The sequence below is a fragment of the Narcine bancroftii genome, chromosome 1 (genome assembly GCF_036971445.1).
Source record: "Narcine bancroftii isolate sNarBan1 chromosome 1, sNarBan1.hap1, whole genome shotgun sequence".
NCBI lineage: Eukaryota > Metazoa > Chordata > Chondrichthyes > Torpediniformes > Narcinidae > Narcine > Narcine bancroftii.
In genome coordinates this window covers 339,984,239-340,012,097 of record NC_091469.1, presented here as the reverse complement: position 1 = coordinate 340,012,097, position 27,859 = coordinate 339,984,239, and the positions used below count along the sequence as shown (strand labels likewise).

Genomic DNA, 27,859 nt, shown 5'->3' with positions numbered 1-27,859 from the left:
ACTCTGAATCATTCATCGTTCATGTTCACCGATTGCCCTCCATTTGCCAAACAACACTAGTTCCATATGCAACAGCTCAATTTTAAAATTCAGAAGAAGACCAATACCACTCTTCTGAGCCATGCTAACTTCCTGTGGAATAATTCTACCCGTCCTCTCCCCTTCTAATCTTTAACCTAATTTTCCATGAACTTCCTTTTGATCCTTTTTCCCCACCAACATTAAGGGATTATTTACAGTCATCAATTAGCCTAGAATGTGGAATGTACAATACAAAGTCAAACTGCGACAATGTGTAAACTCCACACAGACAGGACCCAAGGTCAGGACTGAATCCGATTGCTGGGACTGTGAGGCAGTGATGCTAACTCAATAGATTTACCTGCATCTAAAACCTTCTGACATCTACTCTCCTCTATCTTAGTCCTATTGCTCCTCCATGAATTTAATTACTCTTGCACTGAGGGCTCTTCCTTCACAGCTCTACCAACTTGATCAATCCTTTGAACTTGTTTTGCAATACCTAAATTTGTGGATTGATGCCAAGATATGTGGGTTAACATAGGTGCAAAGCGAGGTTCAAAGTACTGTATAAATTGATATTATTATTCCAGATCAGCATGAGCTTCAATTAGATGAAAAGCCAATTAATATGATTTGATATGTTAGTTGAAGATAAAGCTTTTGTTAAGCAGCTTAGGAATCTTTTTATTCATTAACACTCCATTGTAAAAGAGACAAATGAAAGTTAGTTTAATGTTTTCAATAAAGTGCTCATCCTATAAGGTGTTTGGAAAGAGAAGGCCAATAAACACGACTCTTTTTCATCTTTAGCAACAAAGGGGAAAAGGCCCAGTAATTACCTTGGAGACATATAGAATGAAATGCAATCTACATAAAAAAATATAATGATGAAGCCAAAAATATATGATTTTTCTCAATGAAACATGCAATAACTTGCTTTCATGTAACTGATTTTTATGAGCTGTTGTCATAGCTAAGACATCTGATTTTTGAAGCTCATTTGACCATGCACAAGTTTGAATTACTGGCTTTGGAGAAAACTTGGAAAAACCACAAGACATGAGTTAAACACGAAAGCCTGCATCTGCTGTGATTGCATTAAATAATTATAAGACACATTGGCTCAGGTAGGAAGCACTTCAAGCTATAGGCTTCTTCATTATAGGCAGTGAGTTATCCAGACAAGTTCACGAGGCGACATGCATCACGTCACACTGCTGTTCTGACATGTACACTTGTATAACCTAATAATGGTATAGACTTGACTAACGTGAATCTGAGTCCGGGTCATATATTGGACCATATGACCTCTTTTATTGTGATGTAGCCTCCATTTGTCACATGAGTTATTATAAATGTTAATTATCACCAGTTTCTACACTGCTGTTCAAACAATACATTATGACATTTCTATCCAGTGTACAGAAGTATTACAAAAAAATGAACAATTCTTGATGAAAATTTCCTCATTATTATGAGAAAAGCAGTGAAAGTCATCAAGGCAATTGACTCCTGATCATTTTAAATTTCCCACAGTGTCGCACTGACATTTCCAAAATAACACTGGACAACATTAGGGTTAGGGTTTGCCGCTGATTTCCGTTTATACTCAGCACCTGATGCCTCTCATGTCAGTGTCCAACAATAATCCAGTTGCCCTAATACCGCTTTTCCATGGTTGCAAATGTTCTGGTGAAACCTTTCACCATGTTTGTCACCGACTGCACCAAGATCAGCAAGGAAGAAGTCCAAGTGTGAATACAGAAAGTGAATTTCCAATGACATGTTGCATTTCATGGTGTTGTCTGTTTGAAGTAGACTTAAAATGTGATAGATAATCTCAAGAATAGATTATATCTAAGGTGATTTTTGCAATCAGCAGCCCAAAGTCTATAAAATACACCCAAAAGTGTTCAAGAAGCAAAATCTTAGTTGTCCAGTATAATTCTAGGAATGTACTAGTAAAGCGATTGATAGGAAATTTCTAAAAAAATGGCAGGCATCCTTTGTGTATTTTTGAAGGAACAAATAGTTCTCAACCATTGAGTTCGTTTTGGAGAAATCATTCTTAATTTCATTTAAATATTCTGCAGTAATGTTCTGTGACAACTCACAGAAGTATATGTATTTGTCTTTCCATGACCCAGTGCAGTTATCCACAACAGTTGAGGCAAGAACATGTGAAGGAGGCAATGAAGGTGCAATCAATGGACAGTCTGATCTGACAAGAAATGAATCAAAAAATATACAAATCTTTAATCCTTTTCTTCACTCTGATTCATGTTCGCATAACGCAACAAAAATTTGTGCTGGCACACAGGGAATTCAGTCAAAAGGAAAATGACAAAAAAATTCATAGCTCAAACTTATGTCCCCCAAACTTGATTCCATCTGCAAAAAAAATTATATTCTATAAAATAATCCAATTTATTTTCTTAGGTAAATGTATTTAGAAAACAATTTTCTAATCCATCAGTATAATTTGCCTAAATATAAAATGTAACAATGTAATTTTATTGCACATTGTAGTGTGTGGGTTAAGGAATTAATGCTTGTTAAAACATACTCTATTTCGGCAAATAAGTGAACCCGTGGAGTTTTGGGATTCTAGATTGATTTATGGGATCAGTTCGGGTAAAAGTCAGAAACCTGAGTGGTACAGGTAAGATATAGGGTGTCAAAGAGAAAGCACACTTCCTTTCAAAAATAATCTGTATTCATCGAGAGATATTTTTATTTCAAAATAAACTTTATTCATAAAAATATATACAAGAAATAGAAAATACGCTGATTTTTTTTACTGTTGTCATGTCATTCAGTTTATACAATCATAGTAGATATTTGTGGTATAAGCATGTTCTGTGTACAGAACACCATTCCTACTTGTGTGGCTCCCTTTGGACAATATAATGATTCTTGCTTTTAAGAGGTTTTTACACAGCACCCCAATGTCAAGTGGCAGAAGGCCTTCGACAGCTTTGTTTAAATTTCAAAATAAATTCTATTCTCCTTAAAAAAAATATAAATATAACAGTGTTAGGTCTATTTAAATTTGTAGTATCCTGTTCATTGATATGCAAAGAAAAACAATGCAAAGTCTATTAGCATTCATCATGCCATAATTGTACAATCTGATATTGTACCTTTTGTAACACCATTGTCACTAATGTGCCCCCAGGGTTCCTCTTCTCTCTGTACTTGAGGGGCTATCCCACCAATCTTACCCCTCAATGTCTGATTACCGAAGGATCATACACTCTGTTATTTCCCTTTGCTTCGGCTGCATTAAGCTTCAGTGCAGACCTCAGCACGTACTCTTGCAGCCTGGAATGTACCAGTCGACAGCATTCCCTCACTGCCCTATCACTGTTGTAGCAGGCCAACGTGTTTTGGTCTACAGGGCATCTTTCGTTGAGTTGATGATCTTCCTGCAGCACTGGATGTCTATCTCTGCATGTTCCCTGGGAAGAGCCCATAAATCAGAGTCCTCTGTAATAGTGTTGCTAGGAATTAACCTTGCATTCTTCTCTACACACTCTCAGTAAATCCACAGTCTGTAAAGAGTTAGGCGACTGTAACCTCCTCGTCGCAGTTATTTTGAGGGCAACATGCTTTGAAGGTGATATTCCATCGGCGGAGAACAGATCTGACCAGAAAGGCTCCTTTCACCACCAGCCAGGCCAAGTGAGGCATTCTGCCAGATTTTGATCCAAGCAGTCTGCTCAGTGAACCACCCAGCAGTATCTTTCGAGTCCTTGTCCTTCAATATCTGCAGGATATTCCTTGCTGACCACTGTCTTGTGGATATGGTCAGAGGTGTTTTCCTAGCAAAATGTTTCTGCATTCGATAAGTGGCTGGGACATTGCGTCGCAATGGGGCCAGGCCCATTTTTCACAAAACATAGGACAAATAAAACTTCAATGCATAGAGGCATATGGTGCCCTCGTACCTTGGCTCCATGCACAGCAACTTGGATAACTGATGTACTTAAAAATGTCCTACTTGAATAGGGCTGTCAGCATTGGTCCAAAACCTATGCAGGCTGGTTCCCTTTTAAGCTACACTGACCTGTCCTCACTGATGCTGTGAAGGTAAACTTTTACATGAGTTGCAGTCCGGCATTCTTACCAGAAAAATGCAGACGTGACATTCAGATTTGTATTAAGCCAATGAACACAAAAGCTTAGATACAAAAATTCAAAGAAAAATTGCTTGTGCACATGCTTCCTTCACATCATGTAGAATAATGAGCAAGCCATTAGTCTGGGCAGATATTATGACATATTACATCATAGTCACTATGGTAACACAACAAACAATAGTTCTCTTAAAAAGACAGGCACAAAATTAACTAAGAATAAAAAATACAAGGTTTTAACTTTTACATTCCCCTCTCTGCCTTCCACAAGGACTGCTACATCTGTGATTCCCTCGTCCACTCGTCCCTTCCCACTAATCACACCTTGGAACCTACCCCTGTCACCGCAGGAAGTGCTACACTCGCACCCACATCTCCTCCCTCACCAGTCAGGGCCCCAAATAGTCCTTGCAAGTGAAGCAACACTTAACTTGTGTATCTGCAGTGGTCATCCGATGCTCCTGTTGTGGTCTCCTCTACATTGGAGAGACTTGACTTAGAGTTGGAGATCGCTTCACTAAGCACCTTGGCTCTGTCTGCCACAATCGTGGGGATTTTATAGTGGCCACCCATTTCAGTTCCCCACACCGTTCCCATGCCGACATATCTGTCCATGGTCTCATGCACTGCCAGACCAAGACCACCTGCAAATTGGAGGAACAATACCTCATATTCCATCTGGGCAACCTCCAACTGGATGGCATTAACATTGAATTCTCCAGTGCTCATGAGCCTATTCTGTCCTTATTTCTCCTTTCCTCTAGCTCTGTCTCTCTTTCCTTTTTCCCTTTGCCTCCTTTTCTCCAACTGTGCATTCAAAGAACCACCCTCTCCCCTGACCAGTTCTCTGCGCATGTTGCTGTCCTATTCAAGTCCAATTATTACCTTTTGTCTGTTGTCTTTACTCCTCCCCCTACCCTTTCTTTCCTTCTTCCCAGCCTTTTTATTCAGATACCTGTGTTTAGGCTCAAAGCATTGCTTATATATCTTTGTCTCTTATGGACGCTGCAAGACCGGCCAAGTTCCTCCACCATTTCTTTGTTTTTACTACAATCACAGCATCTACAGATTTTCATGTTTCACTCTGTTTGAAATAGTAGCAAGAACAATAATGGATATAAATAACAATATAAAACAGTTTGGATTTTATGCAAGGTCTCCTGACTCATCAAAATAAACCACCACAGTTCTCACTCAATGAGCATTTAGACAGGACACCTGCTAAGTGTAATATCAAGGCTCACATAATGAATAGGCATGCAAGTGAGCACTGGGTAATTCGCAATGCCCAAGGAAACATATCCCAATGTGAGTTAAAAATCCATAAGTAATCAAACAGGAAAAACTATAAAAGTAAAAAATTTGCAAACCAAACATAATTACTCCCAAAGAAATATATTCTCCAAACTTTAATTGCAAGTACCTGTATTTAATATCTGAATTAAGAAGTTTTGTCTACATTAGCCACATACACATTCTGTCTTGTGTCAAATCTACAAGCTACTGCATGGGCACATTAAGAATTCTGATTTTCCTTCTACTGCAACTTAAAATGTAACCTCATCAAACTCTTGACCTTGCATTTTCTTGCTATTTCCTTTTGGAGTTCCCATTATATAAGACGTCAGGCAATAAATTGTGCTAGTGGTAGGGAGGGATCCCTGCAGCTCTCAGTTTATTTATCATTACTGAATAGTTTACCAGTTTTAACAGGAGGGACACTTTGTTTAAAGTTCTACAGAGGATAATTAATGGTTATTGACTGTTAAATGAAGAACAGGTGACAGCCCAAATCAGAAGAAAAACGATCTTGTGTTTTAGCGTGATAATGGCTTAGTAATTGCTGGAAAGCTGAAGCCCATTGAATCCCATCGTAATGCCAGATCATGCCCAGAACACAAAGGCCTCTGTGTGAAAGGTATTCAACCCTCCACATCCTTACACATCTGCTCTGTTGATTTGGTCCATTTATTCTCTGATGGGCTGCATGACAAAGGCAAAAGTTCACTTTCCTCCCCCTTCCTGTTCAAACTCAGTGTCACATGACTTTTGCCATTGCTATTTCAAGTGCACCTTTGTCTGTTCACAGACCTCGTACTTGTGATAGATTCTAGATAGATTTTATGCCTTCGTACTGTTGACAGTTTTAAAATGTTTAGGCCTAAATCTATTGGAAAGTTCAATTCCAAGGAAATAGCCAACTTATATAAACTAAATATAATCATTAATATACATCAAGTTAAAAAATAGCAACTGACTGAATCAGGAGGCTATTTGGGCCAAAAATCCTGAACTGGCTCTTTGGAGCATTTTTAAATTTGTTCTGATTTCTCAGATTTTACATGTAGCTTTGCAATTTGTTTTCCCTGTAAATACCATTTTCTTTTGATAGTTGCTCTTGTATCTACTTTGATCATTCTTTCAGGCAGTGCTTTCAGGGCTACCACAACTTATTGTAAGTTGTGATATGTTGGGATTTTTGGTACTTTTTATGAAGTGGTGGATCATGTTGGTCATTCCCACAGAAGCCACTGACAATACATTTGACAGTAGCAAGGATAACTGGTGGATACATTTTTACTTATCTTGCACTGGATATACTGATATTGAACATGCAACCAATTTTCATGCCAATTTAGAGTCGGTGAGAGATGAGAGAGGTGTGGGTGAGATGAAGGTAGATAACTTGGATATACAGGTGGCAACTTTTGATAATGTTGCCAAAAAGCATCATAGGAATGAGAACAGGAGGGAGGTTTGGGATCAGTGATAAAATAGTAAGTATGTTTACTTCAGAAAGTCTTCATGTGTTTGTTCATGACAAGTAAGACAAGTAGAACAATAACTACAAATTGTCTCCCAAAGTTTCCTCATGGCTTATATTTAACTGGTCCAGGCAGAGATTTTCTTATTGGTCTGAAGTTCCTGGATTCCAGAAACATGGCCCTCAACAGCACACAAATGAAGTCAACCCTTGAAGCAACCTAAATTACTTTGTGAAATTACTTTGTACTTTGTGACCCAACATGCTAATGGTATCATGAAGAAACCACATCAGCACATCTGCTTCCTCATGGAAAATTTCTACAGATGTGTGTTGAAAAGTGTGTGGACTGGCTGCATTATGGTCTGGTATGGGGACACCATTAACCGAGTGGAAATCCCTGCAAAAACTAGTGGATGCAGTCTAGGACAGCACAGGGAAAACCCTCCCCACCATCAAGAATATCTACAGGGAATATTGCCATTGGAAAGCAGCATCAATCATCAACGATCCACATTACCCAACCTCTGCTCTGTTTTCATTGCTACCATCAGGAAAGAGGTAGAGGTGCCACAAAATTCATATCAGCAGGTTCAGGAACAGCTGCTGCCCCTCCACCTTCAGACTCCTCAACAAACTAAATCAGAGATCCATTCAAGGACTCTTACTTTAAACTTTGTGCAATGCAGAGAGGGAAAAAAAATCAATAATCAATTTGTTTACATTTCTTTATGTGTTTACATGTGTGCATTGAGTACAGTTTTTTTAAAATTACCCTTAAGTGGTAATTCTGCCTTGTCTGCAGGAAAAAGAATCTCATGGTTGTATGTGATGTCATGTCTGTACTCTGACATCTGAAAAGGTCAGTTGATTCAAATATCTGTTCAAACCCAACTTTTAAATGAACAATAAATGCAACCATCAAAGGAGAAGAAAACAAACAACCTTCTATATTCAATTGCTAACTGGTAATCTTTGACTGCAGGACACCATAATGTTTGGGACATTTGGCTTCACAACGTGTTTATGAGTACTCATGTTTCTTCATTGCCTTCATTGGTGCCAGTAGAAGAGAGCTAGGCTTGCTTCTAAGCTTTTAATCACCCTTGGAGTCTGTCATTGCCATTTTGGAACATGAGGACCAGAGTTGTGTCAAAGTTAAAGAAGCCATTATGAGCCTGTAAAACAAAAATAAAACAGTAAGAGGCATCACCCAAACTTTAGGATTATCAAAATCAACAGTTTGGAACACTATTAAGAAAAAAAGATCATACTGGTGAGCTTCGTAGTTGCAAAGGGACCGTTATTCCAAGAAACACCTTCACTGATAATGACAGAGGAATTCTCATCATAATGAAGAAAAATCCCCAAACATATGTCCAACAGATCAGAATCACTCTTCAGGAGGCAGGTGTGGATGCGTCAATGACTACTGTCCACAGAAAACTTCATGAAAAGAAATACAGAGGCTACACTGCAAGATCTAAACCATGGGAAGGGTGGTATGTTCTCGGGCAATTCCTTTATGCCTTCGCACTTTACTCTTGCTATCACTCTGATGCACATTAATCTTTGTCTCGTCTGTCCACAAAGCCTTTTTCCAGAATTCTTTTAAATATTTATTTGCAAGCTCTAATCTGGCCATTCTTTCTGTTGCTTGCACAGACTCCAAAGGTGATCAAAAGCTGAGAAGCAAGTTGAGCTCTCTTATACCTGCACTAACGAAGGAATTAAACATATCTGAACACTCACAAATACATGCGAAGCCAAATGTCCCAAACATTATGGAGGGCACTGTATGCATATATCTAAGACACCAAATTTAATGTTAATAATTTAATTTTTATGCAGCTATTTCCTCACATCACCTTTACAGGAAATGAAAAGAAAGGGGAGATGTTTTGTTTTAATAAAAAGCAGAAGTAGCTTTGCCCAGAATTAGAAAACACAAATATTGTTTCTATACAAAAATCAACAAAGAATGCGAAATATGCAATTCTTGGCATCTTTCTCTTTCAATCTTTTTATTAACATTTCATAATATACACAGCATAAGGAGAATAGAAATAACTCAATTAAAATGGTATGTCCAAGTCTACATCGTATAAGTATCATATATAAATTCCAAAGATTGAAGATGTGACATATTAGAAATAATTTTCCTAACAAAGAAAACAAATAAGGAAATAATTATATTTATAAATAAAAAAAACAACTAATCTACTAAAAATATGTAATAAAATAAAATTTAAAAAAAACAACTGAGCGGACTATCCTGAGAATATGTGGAATAGTTTAAAACATAGCTCCAGTCTACACCTACAGTTAACAAATATGGCAGGAATTATACTACGTCTGGAAAAGAGCTAATTCATAGAATAATGCCGTGAAAGTAATCAATAAATGGTTTCCATATATCTTCAAATTTAGCAGTTGTATCTAAAGTACGACTTCTGATTTTTTTCTAGATTTAAGAAAGACATAACATGAGAAAGCCATTGAAATAATGCAGGAGAATCAGAGTCTTTCCATTTAAGTAAAATAAACATTCTAGCTAATAATGTAAAAAAAGCTAAAGCTCGATATGCAGAAGTAGGTAAACAACCTACATCTGTAATTCCAAAAAAGAGCAGTTAAGGAGTTAGGTTGTAATTGAATAACCAGTATCATTGATAAGAGTTTTAAAAATATATTTCCAAATTTATTCTAACATGTGTGTCAATTAAACAATATCATAATTGCATCTATCTCAAGTAGAGCTCTAATAAGGAAAGATGCGAACTAGTTTATCTTTTGACATATAAGCTCTATGAACTATTTTAAACTGTATTAAAGAATGACATGCACAAAGTGAAGAAGTATTAACTAGTCTAGTAATTCTTCCTCATGTTTCAGGAAATAATGTTAGTTGAAGTTCCGATTCCCATGTTTGTCGAATCTTATCCATGGGGACTGATCTCAAATTTTATTTAAGAGTATAAATAGTACCAATTAAATCCTTCTGAGAGGAATATAACCAGAACAGTGTCAAGTAAATCTGGTTGTTGTGATGTCAGATAATTAGCCATTACCGTATTCAGGAAATTTCTAATCTGTAATTTTTTTTTTAAAAAATGCATGTATGGTAAATTATATTTGGTAGAAAGTTGTTCAAAAGATATCAAACCACCATCAGCAAATAAATCTACAAAAGAGATAACTCCTTTAATCTTCCAATGACCTCTGAATATTAGTTGTCTGCTGCAGTTTTGGGGTAAAGTCCACTTACAGAACATAAAAGAAAATAATTTTATTTTCCTTTTTTTTCTAAGAACCATATTTTCAATTGAGTGGAGTGAATGCAGGTTTTAAGCTCCAGTTGTCTACTTTGAAGGATGATAAAGTTCAAATTTTTATGTTGTGTACTAAAGACAAGTTATGTAATTATTTTGCAAACTTCTATCAGCTTTTAAAAATTCTATCAGTTTCTGTTTCTCCAAGTTCAATCAAGTCATAGTGCACTAAATATGTGTCTTAAAATGTCAGATTAATGTTATAAGAATAAAGCCAGTAAAATTAAAATGAGGATTGTATGAACATGGTCAGAGCTGGAAAGTTAGAAGGAAGTGTACATAAGTTTCCAAACAAAGATTCTTTGATGATTTCTGACATTGCTGAATGCAAGTATCATTAACACTTGTGAAAATGGAAACTACTATACAATAATCACGTATTTTCAGGCCTTTTTGCAAATGGGACAGTGATCTCGAACAGTAACATGCTGGTTTAACTGAAATTAGAAAGTAAATCTGTAATTAGGAGACTACTGATGATTCACTACAATCTTTTTTTCATTTATCAGGCTATGTGGTTGATGCTGCAACAGGATGAACCAGAAGATTATATTATTGCTACTGGTGAAGTGCACAGTGTTCGAGAATTTGTGGAAAAAGCCTTCAAGCACATTGGCAAGACCATTGTGTAAGTATCAAAGTTAGCCGCGGGCAATGTAATCCACTGATATACTCAATTGCCCTTTAATCACAAGAACACAAGATAAAGGCCTTCGGCCCATTGAATCTACTCCACAACTCCACCCTGTGCTAAACTGTTCTCACATCTAGTTCCAAATTAAGGCCTTTTCCCCATATCCCTTGATATCCTGACTAATTAGATACCTATCAATCTCCTTAAACCTGCGCCCCCCCCCTCCCCCAAAAGATCAGGCCTCCACAGCTATATGTGGCAAAGAATTCCACAAATCCACAACCCTCTAGCTAAAGAAATTTCTCCGCATCTCTGTTTTAAATGGGTGCCTTCTAATTCTAACACTATGCCCTCTTGTCCTGGACTCACCCACCAAGGAATACATCTTATTCACATCTACTCTATCCCATCCTTTCAGCATTCGAAATGTTTCTATGATATCCCTCTCATCCTTCTATACTCCAATGAATGCAGTCCATTAATTGTATATGTTTTGAATCTCATCAAGTATTTATCTACTTTGAGAAATGGTTCCAAGTAAACAAGTGTTTATTTTAAAATCAGTAGTTCATTGTTAATTTAATGTTGTGTTGCCAACATTTTATAAATATCACTGTCTAGTAGGCAAAGCGAGAAATTTTGTTCAAAGATTTCATCTTTCTGTAAACTACATAGAAACAAAATGGATGAGATTTTGGAGCATCTACCTGTTGAAGTGATGTAATGTCAAGTTTCAGAATAATCCAATTATTGTACATTATGTTATAACCTAATCACTCTTCTTCAATTAATTTGGCAACTACTGATTAATTGCTTCTTATTTGAAGTTTGATCATTGAACTCTGAATTGGAATAAGTTGTCATCTTTGTTTCTCATTATGTAGCTATTTGCACAGGCAGTTTTAACGTGGTTTCTTGACATTAAAATGTATTTTATTTTGTCTGCTTTCCTGCTCCAAATATTTGTTTATTATTTTATTGCATTTAGTTCACATGATAGTACTGATAGATCAATAAAAATCAGATTTAGTGGTTAAACTGTATATTACACACATGCACAGAAACTCATCCTTATCTTTATCTATTCAAGAAGCATTGTGTTTAGAACCAGAGAACAACAATTTCACCAATCATTGCAATCTAAATTGTAATTTTTATGTACAAGACAGTCATATATTTAAGTTTTTAAAGAAATCTATCCTCTTACATGCTGGCATTTGGGAACTGTATCAAAATTAGAAGATGAGATCAATAGGTCAAGTCTTTCATTTGAACTCTCTGCACTCAGTTTGCCTAGACAATATTTCTATTGCTGTTTATTCACTAATGTAATAAAGTAAGTTAAGAATCAAGCATGTTTTTACTTTGGGGGAAAATAATTTGAGTGATTAAAAACCAGCAAATTTATGTGAGTTTTCCAAGTGTTGATTGGTAGGAATAGGAAGTGATCAAAAAAAACTAGCATTTTATTGCGCACAGGAACATCTTGTGAAACTCTATCTTGCAGAATTTTGGACATAGGATACTGTTTCCCTTCACATTATTCTACCTGTGCATAATGATTTCTTCTTATACCATGGCATTCCTTTAGATGTCAATTAAAATCACATTACAGGATGTTCTCAAGGAATGAACAGAGTCTGTTTTTACAGATGTCAAGAAGTCAATTTTGTATCGGTTAGTTCAATATAATTTTATTCATCAGTTATATTTAATACCACAAAAGTTACATAATATGAATTATATTTATTCAGATTTATGTTTTAGATGTGGACAAGAAGTTGGTACGTTTTTGCATTCAACTTGGCAGTGTTCCACAATTAAACCTTTTTGGCTTGATTTGGGTAATTTATTAGAACTAATAACTGGAGTAAGATTCCCACAGGATCCAATATTATTTTTACTGGGAGATGTTAGAGGGATTAAACCTAAATTAAATCTAAATATGTATCAAGTAACATTGTTCAAATTGCCTTTGCAAAAAATGTATTGCTATAACTTGGAAGTCAGATACTGATCTGGAAATGGATAAATGGCATGGAGAGGTTCAGAGTTGTATTCCACTTGAGAAAATTACTTATAATTTAAGAGATAAATATCATATATTTTGTGAAATATGGACCCATATTTACAAACTGTTGATATTAAAATTTAAATGAATCTCAAACATTCCCTCTCTCTTATAATTCTCTATAAATATTTATATGTTTAAAAATATAGGAAAGTCAAGTTCTACTGTTGTGGCTTTCTTGTCCCTCTTCTTTTTCTTTTTCTTAGTTTGGAGGGGGTTGGGGGGGATTTATACGAGGTTTTTCTTTCTTTTGTATTTCTTTACTCTTTTTTCTTTTTTTAATAAAATACCACATGTATTTGGATTAAGTTTGAAATATTGTGATGTTTGTAAAGTAGTTTTATATTAAATAATGTATATATATTAAAAAGTAAATTTTGTTCAATTGTTAGAAAATACACAAATATCACTCAATAGGGTAATCATATTTCCAGTGCTGTATTGAATGGCATCAGAAGTTCATAGGATTGATAAGAAAGAACAAATAATAAAAGTGCAGAGAGGGAGCAAATATTGTGGTAACTTGTTTGTATATATGTCTGTGAGTTGGGTTTAGCAAAGGCCTATAACTTAAATAAACCTTGACCATTCTGTCAATTACAATAATTTAACAGGTAATATTTTGATTTCATTTAAATATTCTTACCCATGTACCTGATGATCATTTTAGATAAATTGCAATTGCATATGTCAATGGCTTATAAAAGAAAGTGGTGCATCATTGTAACAAAGTATTAGTGTGTCAAACACTGATCTGAGTCAGCCACCAGAAATTGCCACCCCTGTTTTCCACATGCTCACGGTCTCTTGATCCAGATGCACCAAGGTTTATCTTAACAGCCTGAATAGTCCGACATTCCACCTACATAGACTCAGCCACAGCACCAGAGCCTTTGACAGCACACAGAGGAAGCTTCCCCTTTAAAACACCTCTGGTGGCTTCTGCAGCTGGCAAAGCCCTGCCTCCCAAAACTGCAGTAAATTCAGACACATTTCAATACTGTAAAATATATAATATATAGCTAAAGAATTTTAAAAATAATGATAATGAGTTTATTGTCATTGTACAATATACATAAGCATCAAAATTCTTTCTTGCTGCAGCTGAATAGAAACTTTGTTTTTTTTAAAGAAACAGCTACAATAGTGTGAATTAAAAAGAAATAATGGGTAAAAAAGATAGATAATAAATATTCACAGTTATTGTAGTGGAAGAAATAAATAAATAAATAAATTGAACATTCCTTTTGTTCTGTTGGGGCAGTCATTGGTGAGTATAATAAAGATAAGTTCAAGAGAGTGATAGCTATTGGAAAGAAACTGTTCTGGAATCTAGCACCCAGTTGTGCTGGTCTTCCGGCTTCTGCACCTTCTGTCCAAAGGTAGCAGTGAGAAGAGGTTGTGACCAGGGTGATGGGGCTCCTTTATGATGTTGGCTTCCTTCTTGTAGCAGTGCCTCAAATTGATGTACAGTATTCAGTAGATGTATACAAAGTAACCTTAACAGCTAAAAATGCAAAATAATTTTAAAATTAAATTAAACTGATCTAATTTTTAAAAGGAATTTGTGTTTCCCTTTGCTTTATCTGATGTCAACATGGAAATAAATGGGGACTCAGGTCCTGCTCCAGATTTATACCAGTACAAGATTCTGAGAGGTGATTTCTTAGGGAATCTAAGCAAGATGAAACACTGCTCTCCACTGCACGCCAAGTGGAGCCCACCAGCAGAGTGAGCTGCCAGATTCAGCATTCTAAACTTATAATCACACTTTGGGACTTCCCTGTATTAAAATTTTATGTGCAGATATACTGGACATTTTCATTTATGCCAGTGTTTCAATTCAAAAGCATTAGCACATACTAAGACCTCTTTACTTAGAAAATATTGCTTATAGGTCAATTAACTTTTCACCTGCTTTTTACTCAGATACCTGGTATGGTTTCCAACATAGGTGTTTTTTTGTATCATATCTCATCACTTTTGCAATTCAGGAATTGGCTTTATAATCCTGAAGTCATAATTGTCACCCCATGTTTTCATTTGTTTTGATTCTACAATTAAGAGAGCCTATTTTAGCATGTAAATGGTATGGGGTAGTGCAAAGACCATAAATGACATAAGGTAATGAGGTTGCTTTCATGTGATTGAAACATTCTGACAGTGATTTGGTGATTTGACATTTACCTATTTATATTCATCTAAAGCTTTTGTAATTTTTCTGAAACATCTAAAGAATACTTTGCCAAGTGTACTCCCATTGATACAATGGGTGTGTATGACAAATACTTCATGCCTAAGGTAAAAATGACTTGCATGAGCACTCAAACATGTTTGTTCTCAGTGGAACAACAGGTACTTATTGCTATCACTGACAAATGGCCAGAATTGTTCTGCTGGCTTTGTGCACAGAGTACATCAATTCTGCACATAAAAGCTATTAGTGGACTGATGTTGGTAATGAACACAAGCATTTTCTATGTTTTTGTGCCATTAAAAATTAGTATATTTAACTTGATAAACAATTTTTTCTATATCAAAGTGCTTTAATCAAACCTGCAACAGGGGAAGACAGGCCTGCACAACATGTTTTGTTGATGAGCTCATGCCACATGCAAGCACACAGTTGAACTCCTAATGCCCCCAAATCATTGTTGATGTTAATATTCCCTAGATCAGCCTAATGACAGAATAGTATGATTTCTACTCATTTTATATTTGCTTTTCTCTTAACCTGCAAACTTCTGCGGTTCATGACAGCAGCCATTTATCTTTTACCAATATTAATGGATGATTTCATGTTGTTATTTACCTTCAGTTCCGTACCTTACTGATTTTAAAAAAAAGACTTTCTTTCATGTCACAGTCCTAAGAATAATAGAGTTCACATTTAAATTTTCCATGTTAACAACTTCAAGATATTTTTCACTGAAATTGTCTGAGATTGAATTTTCCTGATGTGGATATTTTTAGTCATACCAAACTTGGATGAATAAAATATTCCTTTCTCTTCCATGCAATTATGTAAGCTCATCATCCAACTTTTTAATTCAGGGTGAATTTGCTGGTTGTGTGATTTAAACCTGAGTGATTTGGTAAATATTTAATGATCTCTATTAATCAAGACAAATGGCAAGATTATGTTGACAGCTAGCTGATATGTTAATTTAGAACTGGTGGCTAGCAACATGTTCTGAACTTCCATGCTTGCACCATAGTACAGAAATACAAAGCACATTGGACTTCAGATGCCAGCACGACTGATCTCTCTTTCTCTCCTGGACTAACAACCAAGTCCAAAGGTAATATTGAGTGGAAGGATCCCTCAGCCTATGGCACATCAAGTGGAATTCCATGCATTTGAAAAGGACTGCTCGACATCGATAAAATAGTAAATTTGGGAAGTTCTAGTTCCATTTTTTAAAAAGTGTTTTGCACTTCTATGGTTTTATCAATGGAAGAGCAGTATAAAATTATTTTAAAATCATTATTTTTTTCAAATTACTCTTTTTATCATATGTTAAATGAAATTATTTTATTTGTTTGTCTCTGATTATCAATGAAAAAGACATATAAAGCAAGGTTGAAGGGTAAGATGAATACCTTATGAGGGCCATGCACAGCCTCACACATTGCCTCAGGTGGCAGCACCCAAGGCATTCTCCCTCTGCCCATATTCTTGCCAGACTCCAAATTCCTATGCCAGGCTCCTGTTGCTTGACACTGGATTTCCCAGACCCCAGTTGCTTGGCTCCTGAATCTTGCTGCCAGACCTCCATCTTAAGAAGCCTTTCCTCACTAAAGAGGGAGAAAATTGAAGAGAAAGGAAGAGAGAGAGAGATAATGGGCAGTGTGAGGCTGATGGAGAGGGGGAGGAAAAGAGAGGGAGAAGCACAAAGAGGAGACACTTGCATATAACACTGAATAAAGCTGCAAACAACTCACAATTATTTCATTTGATTTTAAAGAATATCAACAGAGAAAGGAATTGCTTTTAACTTGGACAGGCTACATGTTGAAACTTGTCCATTCTTGGCTTGTAAGACTGATGCATGCATAAATCTGTCATTTTTATTGAATTGTTCAAGATCAGTTTAAGTTAGCTAACATGTCTGGAAAACTTTTATGAAATTGAAATAATTATAAACAGAAGCCATGGCATGATTCTTTTTAATGTACCAAGAGATAATCAAAAGTGGCCTTGAGTGAGATATTTATCTTCTGAGATACATTGACAGTAATTCAAAGATATAAAAGATCGAAAAATTTATTTGGTTGTTCTGAACAGTAAAATCAAGGTGCAAGGCTCCTTTCATGGTTATGTAATAACACAAAAAACCTAACATACATGATATTCTTCAACTTTTTCCTGCCATAAAAGCAAGCAAAGAATTGCTATTGGCATTGCCTGATGCCCCCAATAATAAGACAAAGAGAAGTAAAAGAGAGTCGCTTCAGAGACATTGATTCATTTCCAGCGCTCCCGCAGCTTCTGCAGCCTGACAAACTGCTGTTTAATCCATTGGTAAACTTAGTTTCAGATCCAAACCTCCAATATGATCAGGAATCCTTCAGCGCCCTAAGCTCTTTGGGAGCCTTTCTTGCCCTCAGCATTACTCTTGAATCTCATTCCAATACCTAGTACCCATGATCCAGTCTCCAGCAGCCCATAGACTCGTGGAAGTCCACATCTCTCCTATAATGAGGCAGCAAGAATTGAACACAATACTCTAAGTGTGGTCTAACCAGAGTTTTGTAGAGTTGTAAGCTTACATTAACATGCGCAGCTACCTGGATGGACTAAGAACCCTTGCATTGCTAAAGATCCACCTTCAGGTTCAACCTTCCAAAATGCATCCATTGACATATTTTCAGATTGAATTCAATATGCCACTTCTCTGCCCACTCTGCATCCTGTCTTTTTTTCTTTGGCTTGGCTTCGCGGTCGAAGATTTATGGAGGGGGTAAAAAGTCCACGTCAGCTGCAGGCTCGTTTGTGGCTGACAAGTCCGATGCGGGACAGGCAGACACGATTGCAGCGGTTGCAGGGAAAAATTGGTGGGTTGGGGTTGGGTGTTGGGTTTTTCCTCCTCTGCCTTTTGTCAGTGAGGTAGGCTCTGCGGTCTTCTTCAAAGGAGGTTGCTGCCCGCCAAACTGTGAGGCGCCAAGATGCACGGTTTGAGGCGATATCAGCCCACTGGCGGTGGTCAATGTGGCAGGCACCAAGAGATTTCTTTAGGCAGTCCTTGTACCTTTTCTTTGGTGCACCTCTGTCACGGTGGCCAGTGGAGAGCTCGCCATATAACACGATCTTGGGAAGGCGATGGTCCTCCATTCTGGAGACGTGACCCATCCAGCGCAGCTGGATCTTCAGCAGCGTGGACTCGATGCTGTCGACCTCTGCCATCTCGAGTACTTCGACGTTAGGGATGTAAGCGCTCCAATGGATGTTGAGGATGGAGCGGAGACAACGCTGGTGGAAGCGTTCTAGGAGCCGTAGGTGGTGCCGGTAGAGGATCTATGATTCGGAGCCGAACAGGAGTATGGCTAGGGAAGATGCAAATATCATTGCCAGCATCTCTACAATCTCTTCCTTCACTTCCCACTGTAACCTGGGGTAAACTCATCTGGTCTTGGGGATTTTTCTATTGGAATGCATTTAAGAAGCTCCAGTGCTTCCTCTTTCTGAACCTCAACATGCTCTAGCATATTAATCTATTTTTCACTGTCCTCACATTCATGAAGTCCCTCTCGCTTGTGAATACTAAAGCATAGTATTTATTAAGTACCTCTCTTACTCCCACTGCTTAAGGCTTGAGCACTCCCACCCTCATTCGGTCATCCTCCTGGTCTTTGCATACGTGTAGAATATTTTAGGGTCTTCCTTAATCCTTGTCAAGGTATTCTTGTGCCATCTTTGCGCATTCCTAAGTTCCTTCTCTAGTCCCTTCTTAGCTACCTTATAATTCTCATAAATCCTCCAGACTTTTGCTTCCTTAAGCTTATGCATGCTTCCTTCTCCCTCTAGAGTCTAGACTAACTGTTTTCTTGTCAACCATAGTTCCTTTACCCTACCATCCTTCCCCTGTTTCAGTGTGGAAAAACCTATCCAGAATTCTGTGCAAGTGGTTCCTTAACACACACCATATTTCTGTTGTGCATTTCCTCAAGAGCATTTATTCTCAATTAAATCACCAAAGTTTCTGCCTAATACCATCAAACTTAGTCCTTCTCCAATTAAACACTTTCCTATTTTGTCTACACCTCACCTATCCTTGTCCACAGTTATGTTAAAGGTCAGAGAATTGTGGTCATGTCTTCAAAATATTCGCCCACTAGGCGGTCTGTCAGCTGACCACTTTGTTACCCAGTACTAGGTCTATTATGGCCTCTCCTCTAGTCAGACTGTCTGCATTCTGAGTTAGCAATTCTTCTTGGACACACCTCATTAATTCTGTCCAATCTCATACTTTTTCACTTTGGAGGGCACGCTCAATATTAGGAAAGTTAAAGTCACCATGACAACAGCCATGTTATTTTTTCACCTTACCAAAATCTGCTGACTTATCTGCACCTTAGTGGCCCGGCTATTGGGGCATCTGCAGCAGGGGTGGGGGGGGGGGGGGGGGCAGGAGAGCAATCTCTCCACAGCATTATCCCCTTCTGCAACTGTGATAGTATCCCTGATTCCCTTCCTCCCCAAGCCTTTTTTTTTTAAATCTCCTTCTCTATCCCTTTTGAAACATTTAACTCATGGATCATCAATCAGTCAATCCTGCTTCCCACAGCCAAGTCTTTGGAGTGGCCACAATATCATAATTCCATGTACTGATCAATATTCTGAGTTCATTGCCCTTATTCTTAATACTTCTCACATTAAATACATTCAGCCCATCCAACAGACTGCATTTATGCCCTATTTTGAAACAGAATCAAATGCGCAACTACCAATATTGTGCTTTATGTTCTTTCCACCTAAGTCCTACTGCTCAGCTCCCACCTTAGAATCCCTGGTGTAGGAAGATGTGGGGCAGTGGTGGTACTTTTCATCAACTTTTTCAGAGATTCGTAATCCAAGATGATGGCGCCCATTGTTGGCAGCCAGCTATCACCAGTCACCGGTGCTAATGAAGTGATGGATCAGAGCAGGGTACCAGACTGGGACGATACCTTCTCCCAACCTACCTAAAAGGAGGAGCTCTGAAAATAAATCTGCAGAAAAGAAGAGCCTCAGTAGTGGAACACATTGTGAGAGCTGAGCCAGAGAAATGCCGCAGTCAGGAGATTTCTGTCGGGTTTTTGGATGGTGTCCAAACATCTAAATGTGGCGGTTGCGGCAGTCGCTCATTTTCGCTCAGCAACTGAAAGCTTCACAATAGCAACCGGCTTTGGGAACCAGAAATTGGATCCAGGAATCGTGACGCTGCAATGGCGGCCTGGGCTCCTAAAAAGCCTTGGGTGCCAACGAGGATTAAGAACCTGTGGTTGATCTAAGTAGGGGTCCCCAAATGGGTTCTCTGCTGAACAACATGTTGGGCAGCCACAAAGGTTGTAGGGGCGCTGGAGGTGGCTGAGTCGGAGGAGGCAGTGGTGAGATCCATTTCTCTGAAGGAACTCTCTTTTAGCTTCTCTTTCTGTAAAACAGCATAGGATTACTTGGCAACTCTTCATTTGCCTTTGAAAGGCAAGCAATGGAAATATTTTTATTTATCTTGTGTACATGACAATAAATTGCATCTTAAGTGCAATCAAAGACAAATTTGCTCTCTATATGTGTAATAATTTAAATAAATCAGTTGTATAAATCCTAAGTTGTAAGCTGTTTGGGATTTCAGAGTTTTAGTGTTAGCCCCACTAATTTCCATTTTCCCAATAACAGGCCTAATCACTTCGAACAGTGCTTAAATTTTTATCCATGGTTTTATCATCTTAATTCTTAATTTTTTTTGTTTGTTTCCCAAGTCTCAATTCGTCCAGAACTCTCAGTCATATTTGTTACATTGCAATGTCCTTTAAGGTAGAGATAGTCAGCTTCAGTCAGGTGGGTATATTCCATGAGGGTGAATGTGAGGAAATTAAAGACAGACATCCCCAGATAACCAAAATGATGGAAAATAAAATTAAATGGAAAGGAAGCCCAGATGCCCAAAGGTGAGTTGTCAACAGAAGAGCAAGCTTCATCACAGAAAACTTTGAAGGGAAATGAAAAAAAGGAAATAAGAGAAGCAGGGAGAGAGCATCAGCTGAACATTTGGAGGAAAAAGGGAATCCAAAATATTTCATAAGACTCAAATTTGATTAATGAGGTGGATCCAGAGAAGCAAAAAAAACAAAAGGTAAATCTACCCCCAGAGCAAAGGACATTGCTACATTACTAAATATTTGTATTTGACGAAGTTTCAACAAAAAGAAGATATATTTAAGATGCTGGATTGCTCAAAATTCTGAGAAAGGCAAGCTCAATTTCACATGTATCAAAGAGAGGAAACAAACTATAGAGATCCTGGCTAAATCTTCTAGTCATCAGTAGGTTCAGGAGTAGTTCCCGAGGATAGGAAAACAGTAAATGATATATTTTGTTCAAAATAGAATGGAAGAGTTAAACCCATTTTGTTGGTGGGGCAAATTCTAGAAACAATAATTTGAGACAGAATTAGGAGTCACTTGGATTAATTAGGCAAAGCCACGTGACCTGTTAAAGGCAAACTATCTTAAGAAGGAGACCCAGTTTGTAAAGTCAGAGTGGGAGTGGGATGGGTAATTGTCAGGCAACTGAAAGGTGATGGTCACTCAGTGGAGTGAGTGCAGGAGCTCTGTAAATTGACCACAGTCTGTTTTTGATTTCTTCAGCATAGAGCTAGTCTCATTATGAACACTAAGTTCAGTGCAGTAAATGGGAAGAGATGGAAGTGAAAAGCTGCTTAATTTTAGCTGTCTGTTTGGCCTTTGGATAGTTGGAAGGGCAAGAATTCAGTGCAACCACAGGAATCATGGTGCTCGTGGCTTTGGACAGATGCAGGGTGAAATGGATGAGAAATCAGGTCTGCTCTGGTTTCCATTAGAGTCTCTATCCCTATGTCTCATTTCTTCCTGCTCTGTCTCTCTTCCCTCTGTCTCCTTTCCCTCAGCTCTGCATTCACAGATCCAACCCCCACCCCCATCAATGCTCAACTTTCCTCTCTCCTGTCCTCCGATCCATATCCATTTTAGACCGCCTGTCCATTACCCTTTCTTTCCTTCTCCAGCCTTTTAATTTAGGCACCTGCCTGCTTTTTACTCATACCCTGAGGAAGGTAAAGATATTTAACCAACGTTTCAGACCTGAGCCCTTCTTTGAGGTAAAAGTGAAAAGCAGGCTGACAGATCTTGAAAGAGGGCTCAGGCCCGAAACGTCAGCTATATATCTTTATCTCCTACGTACTCTGCGAGACTTAATGAGTTCCTCCATCTGTGTTTTTACTACATTTGCAGCATTTGCAGACTTTTGTGTTTCACCGCAGGAAATTATGGTCAGAATTCACCCACATTTGGTGCAGGTGCTAATATTAAGTCAGTATTATAAGAGTAGATTAAACCAGATATTTCAATCACTATCAACTCATTTCAGAAAAGAATCAATTTTCAACTCTGCAATGCTGATTAAAAGCAGTTGGACAATAGATTTATTCTGGCAATTGACTTTAATATGTCTTGAAGATGGTTTCAAACAATATTATCTGATGTATTGTTATACAAATAGTGCCTGAATTGTAAATTGATGCATCTTGCTTTGTTAGTGTGTGTATCTGTATTATGTAGTGCTCAGGTTGAAAGTGAGCCATGGGAAATCTAAGTGTTTCACTTTTTATGTCCATTCTTTGTCAGTAAGCATAGGGTTACTGACAGGATAGACAAAGAACAAAATGAGTATTAATGCATGCATACAATCATGTGTGCAGACACCTCAAAATTCTTTTACTTGTAATCTAAAATATGTAGTTAAATGTTGTAAGTTGCTCCAACAAACGAATGCCACTGCTGAGTTTGCACATCGTATTAGGGCAGCATGGTTAGCTTAGAGATCATGGCAATGCCATTACAGCAGCAGCAACCGGGGTTCGATTCCAGTGCTGTCTGTAAGGAGTCTGTACATTCTCCCTGGGTCTGTGTGGATTTCATCCGGATGCTCCGGTTTCCTCTCACTCTTCAAAAGTCACTGGAATTGTAGGTCAATTTGATGTAATGGTTGCCACAGGCTCATGGACTGATAGGGCCTGCTACTGTGCTATATGACTAAAACAAAATTTTCAATTCCCCATGCTGTAGACTCGTCCACTGAAGCCGGTTTCAGCATACGAGCAGACTAGAATTTCGTTAATGTAATTGGGAAATAAGGTTGACAACCTCTGATCTAGACCCAATTGTTTCTGAAATATTTTGCTTGAGAAAAATTGTCACTGGCCCATTTCCTTTGGAGTTATTAAAACCGTGCACATAACAAATCAGTTAGGTATGATTAAAACAATGGTTTTTAAAACTTTTTCTTTCCACTCACATATCACTTCAAGTAATCAATTACCAATCACAGAGCACCTATGGCATAGGAATTACTTAAGGTAATATGTGAGTGGAAAGGAAAAAGTTTGAAAAACACTGGCCTTATCCTTAGGATTACCAAAATCAACAGTTTGGAACATCATTAAGTAGAAAGAATGTACTACTGAGCTCAGTAATCACAAAGGAGATTCTGCTGGTGACAGAAGAATTCTCATCATAATGAAGAAAAATCCCCAAACATATGTCCAAGAGATCAGAACCACTCGTCAGGAAACAGGTGTGGATATGTCAATGACTACTGTCCACGAAGACTTCATGAAACAAAATACTGTACAGAGGCTACAATGATAAATTGTCCATAATCTTAGGATATAGTTTGATGATTGGGAGATAGGAGTCAGAGAAGCCACTTTTTGGTAAAATGTAATTAATGTTCCCCAATGTCCCTTATATTTTTCCACTGCTAAATTGATGATTTGGAAGAAGGAATAGAAAGATGTACAATAAATTTTAAAGATGAACCATGGAAACATATAACACTACAGCACAGGGAGAGGCCATTCGGCCCTTCTATTCTGTTCCAAACTATTTTTCTGCCTACCATATCCCTCCATGCCCTTCCCATCCATATACCTGTCCAATTTTCTCTTAAATTCGAAATTGAGCCTGCATTTACGCTGCTCATTCCGAACTCCCACCATATTGTGTTAGGATCTTCCTCCAATATTCCCTCTAAACGTTTCACCTTTCACCATTAATCCATGTCCTCTAATTTTTTTTAATCTCTCCTAAATTCTGTGGGGAAAAAAACCCTGCTTTTAATGACTCAGTCTTTACCCATCATGATTTTGTTTACCTCTTTCAAATCTCCCCACATTCTTCTAGGCTCCAGGGAATAAAGTCCTAATCAGTTTAACCTTTCCCTGTAACTCTGTTCTTCTGGCAATATCCTTGTAATTCTCTGCATTCTTTCAATTTTATTGATATCCTTCCTGTGGCTAGATGACCAAAACTGAGCGCAATACTCCAACTTCTATGCTCAATACTTTGATTTATGAAGGCCAATATGCCAAAAGCTCTCTTTACAATTTCCAATTGATGCCAATTTCAGAGAATTATGTATTTGTATTCCCAGATCCCTCTATTATTACATTCATCAGTGCCCTGCCTTTTACCATGTGTCTCTTTCCTTGGTTTTTCCTTTTAAAGTGCAGCACCTCATATTTGTATATATTAATTTCTATTTTGCACCCCATTTTTCCAGCTGACCCAGGTCCCTTTCAAAGCTTTGAAAGCCATCCTGGCTGACCACAGCATCTCCAATCTTTGTGTCATCTGCAAACTTAATGATCCAATTTGCCATGTTGTCATCCAGACCATTGATATAAATGACAAACAACAATGGACTCAGCACTGAACCTGGAGGAATATCACTAGTCACTGGCTTCCAGTCAGAGAGGAGGTCATCCACTACCATACTCAGGCTTCTCCCTGAAAGCTAATGTCTAAATAAATTTACTACCTCAACATGAACAATTGAACATGAGTGACTAACCTCCAATGAGGGGCCTTATCAAAGGCCTCACTAAAGTCCATGTAATCAATATCCAGAAAATTCTGTAAGATTAGTTAAAAAATGGCATATCATGCACAAAATCGTGTTGACTCTCCCTAATCTGTCCCCATCTATCCAAATACTTTTATTGGAATGTGTTCTAAGAGATTGGGTATACACGTATTTACCCACTACTAACATCAGGCTCACTAGCATATAATATCCCAGATTATTTTTAGAATCTTTTTTAAACACCAGAACAACATGAGTTACGTTCTAATCCACTGAGTTACGTTCTAATCCACTGGTACCTCACACATTGCAAAGGAAATGTTAAATATATATATCTGCCAGGGCCCCTGAAATTTCTACACTAGCCTCCCTCAAGATCCAAGGGAATACTTTGTCAGGCCCTAGGGATTTATCCAACCTCATTTGCCTTAAGACAGCAAGCATCTCCTATTTAATATATGGGTATCATGAGCTCACTGCTTGTTTCCTTATTTCTATAGATACTGTGCCAGTTTCATAAATAAATACAGACGCAAAAAAAACCCATTTAAGATTTCTCCCATCTCTTCTGGATACATACATAGCCCACCAATCTGATCTTGTTCTTAATATATCTGTAGAAGTCCTTAGGACTTTCCTTCAACTTGTCAGCCAAAGCAGCCTTACATAATATTTTTTTTTGCATTTCCTATACTCCTCAAGCAGCTTATTTGCTCCTTTTTGTCGATACTTTCTATACACCTCTCTCTTCTTCTGAACCAGATCTCCAATATCCCTCGTAAACCAAGGTTCTCTAAGCTGTTAACTTTGCCTTTAACCCTAACAGGAACATACAGTCTCCGACTCTCAAAATTTCACTTTTTTGCCTTTAATCCTGACAGGAACATACAATCTCCGACTCTCAAAATTTCACTTTTGAAGGTCTTACACTTACCTGGTACATCCTTGCCAGAAAACAATGTATCCTAAGCCACGCATTCTAGATCCTTTCTCATTTCCTCCAATTGGATTTTCTCCAGTTATTATGAAAGGAATGATCATTGGTCCCAAAGTATTCCCTGCACACATTTCCGTTACTTGTCCTGTCTCATTCTCTGATAGAATATCCAGTATTGCACTCTGTCTCATTGGTACATCTAGATATTGATTCAGAAAACTTTTCTGAATACACTTGTCAAATTCAAAGGAATCCAGCCCTTTTTCAGTATGGGAGTCCTAGTCAATATGTGGAAAATTAAAATCTCCTACTATTGCAGCCTTGTGTTTCCTACAGCTGTCTGCTATCTCTCTCTACAGATTTGGTCTTCCAGTTCTCTCTGACTATTGGAAAGTCTATGATACAACCCCTTGAGTGTGACCATACCTTTCCCGTCCCTCAATTCCACTTATATCACCTCAGGAGATGAGCCGGTCCTGTCTAAGTAAATAATGTTTTAAGAGTAAATATTATAACTGCAAGCAAGGTTAAAAAATGTACTGCATAGATTAACTAGGTGGTAACAAAGGATAGATGTAGTTTATTATGAGGAGAGACTATTTGAATAAGAAAAAAACAAATCAAAACTTTTTCATAACAATAAAACACTGAGATCATATGTAGAAGCAGCAAAAGTGCACACATCTAAGTACAGAAGATTTATGGTATATTAAAATTCTTCCTAATTGTGGGGTCTGTGCCCAAAATTGTGGTGTCTGTGCTCGGCAGTGGCCATGAGGAGTTGCATACTGCAGGGGAACAGTGGACTGGCACAGGGCACCAGAAAAGGGAGAAACTCCCACCCCATGTGGAGGAGGCAAAGCAGAGTTGATGACCCTAAAGGACCGTGACACGGCGGTGGACTAGTGAGAGGCTCATTGTCTGAGGTGGCCCACACAGGCTACGGGCAACATGATCGGGGGACCCACGCAGGATGCAGACGGCTGGACACTGGCTCATGGGAACCAAATATCAGAACCAGAATTTGAGAGGGTGCTGAAGGCAAGAAGGCTCTTGAGTGGCCTCCAGCATTGAAGGCTTCCTGGTTATGTTGGAGTTTTGGATCTAGAACTCTGATTCTCCCTTAAATTTTCCTCCCCTCACCTTATACAGATAGGCTCTGGCATTTGCTGCTGTCATCCTGGGAAACAGGTGCTGGCTGTCCATCTTATCTATGCCTCTCATAATCTTATAAGCTCTATTAAAGTCACCTCTCATTCTTCTTTTCTCCAAAGTGAAAAGTCATAGCTCTGCAAAGTATTCCTCTTAAGACACATTCTCCAATCCAAACAACATCCTGGTAAATTTCCTCTGCACCTTCTCTAAAGCTTCCACATCCTTCCTCTATTGAGCCAACCAGAACACAATATTCGAAGTGTGGTCTAAGTGGAGTTTTTTGAGCTTTAACATTACCTCATGGCATTTGAACTTAATCCCCCTTCTAATGAAGTTCAGCATACTGTAAGCCTTCTTATCTACCCTATCAACCTACGCGGCCACCTTGAGAGTTCTCTGGATTTGGATCCTAAGATCACTCTGTTCTTCTACATTATTAAGGATCCCATCATTAATCATATACTTTGCCTTTGTGGTGATACAACCACTACACTGGCCGCACTCCTACCAGCCTACTACAGGGGAAACCACTGTACCTGAAGGAAGGCAACCCGGAAGGCTGGCCCCACCTACCAACTGTCAATCATCAGCCCGTATAAAGACTCAAGCTGGCCCCTTCGGAGTGTCAGATAGGTGGAGCCAACAAAGATACTGAGACTGGTGTGTATAAGTTTAAGCTAATTAAACTGTGGGCATTGCT

The 27,859-nt window shown here is 38.0% G+C and overlaps 1 protein-coding gene across 3 annotated transcripts in view; it reads left to right on the top strand.

The window, feature by feature from the left end:
- gmds (GDP-mannose 4,6-dehydratase) overlaps positions 1-27,859 on the top strand; it is a 661,071-nt gene that overhangs the window by 530,943 nt on the left and 102,269 nt on the right. For all 3 annotated transcript variants that reach the window (XM_069909806.1, XM_069909795.1, XM_069909784.1), the window contains exon 9: positions 10,769-10,887. In XM_069909806.1, coding sequence (XP_069765907.1) covers positions 10,769-10,887 — 119 coding nt within the window. The remainder of the gene's footprint in view (positions 1-10,768; positions 10,888-27,859) is intronic.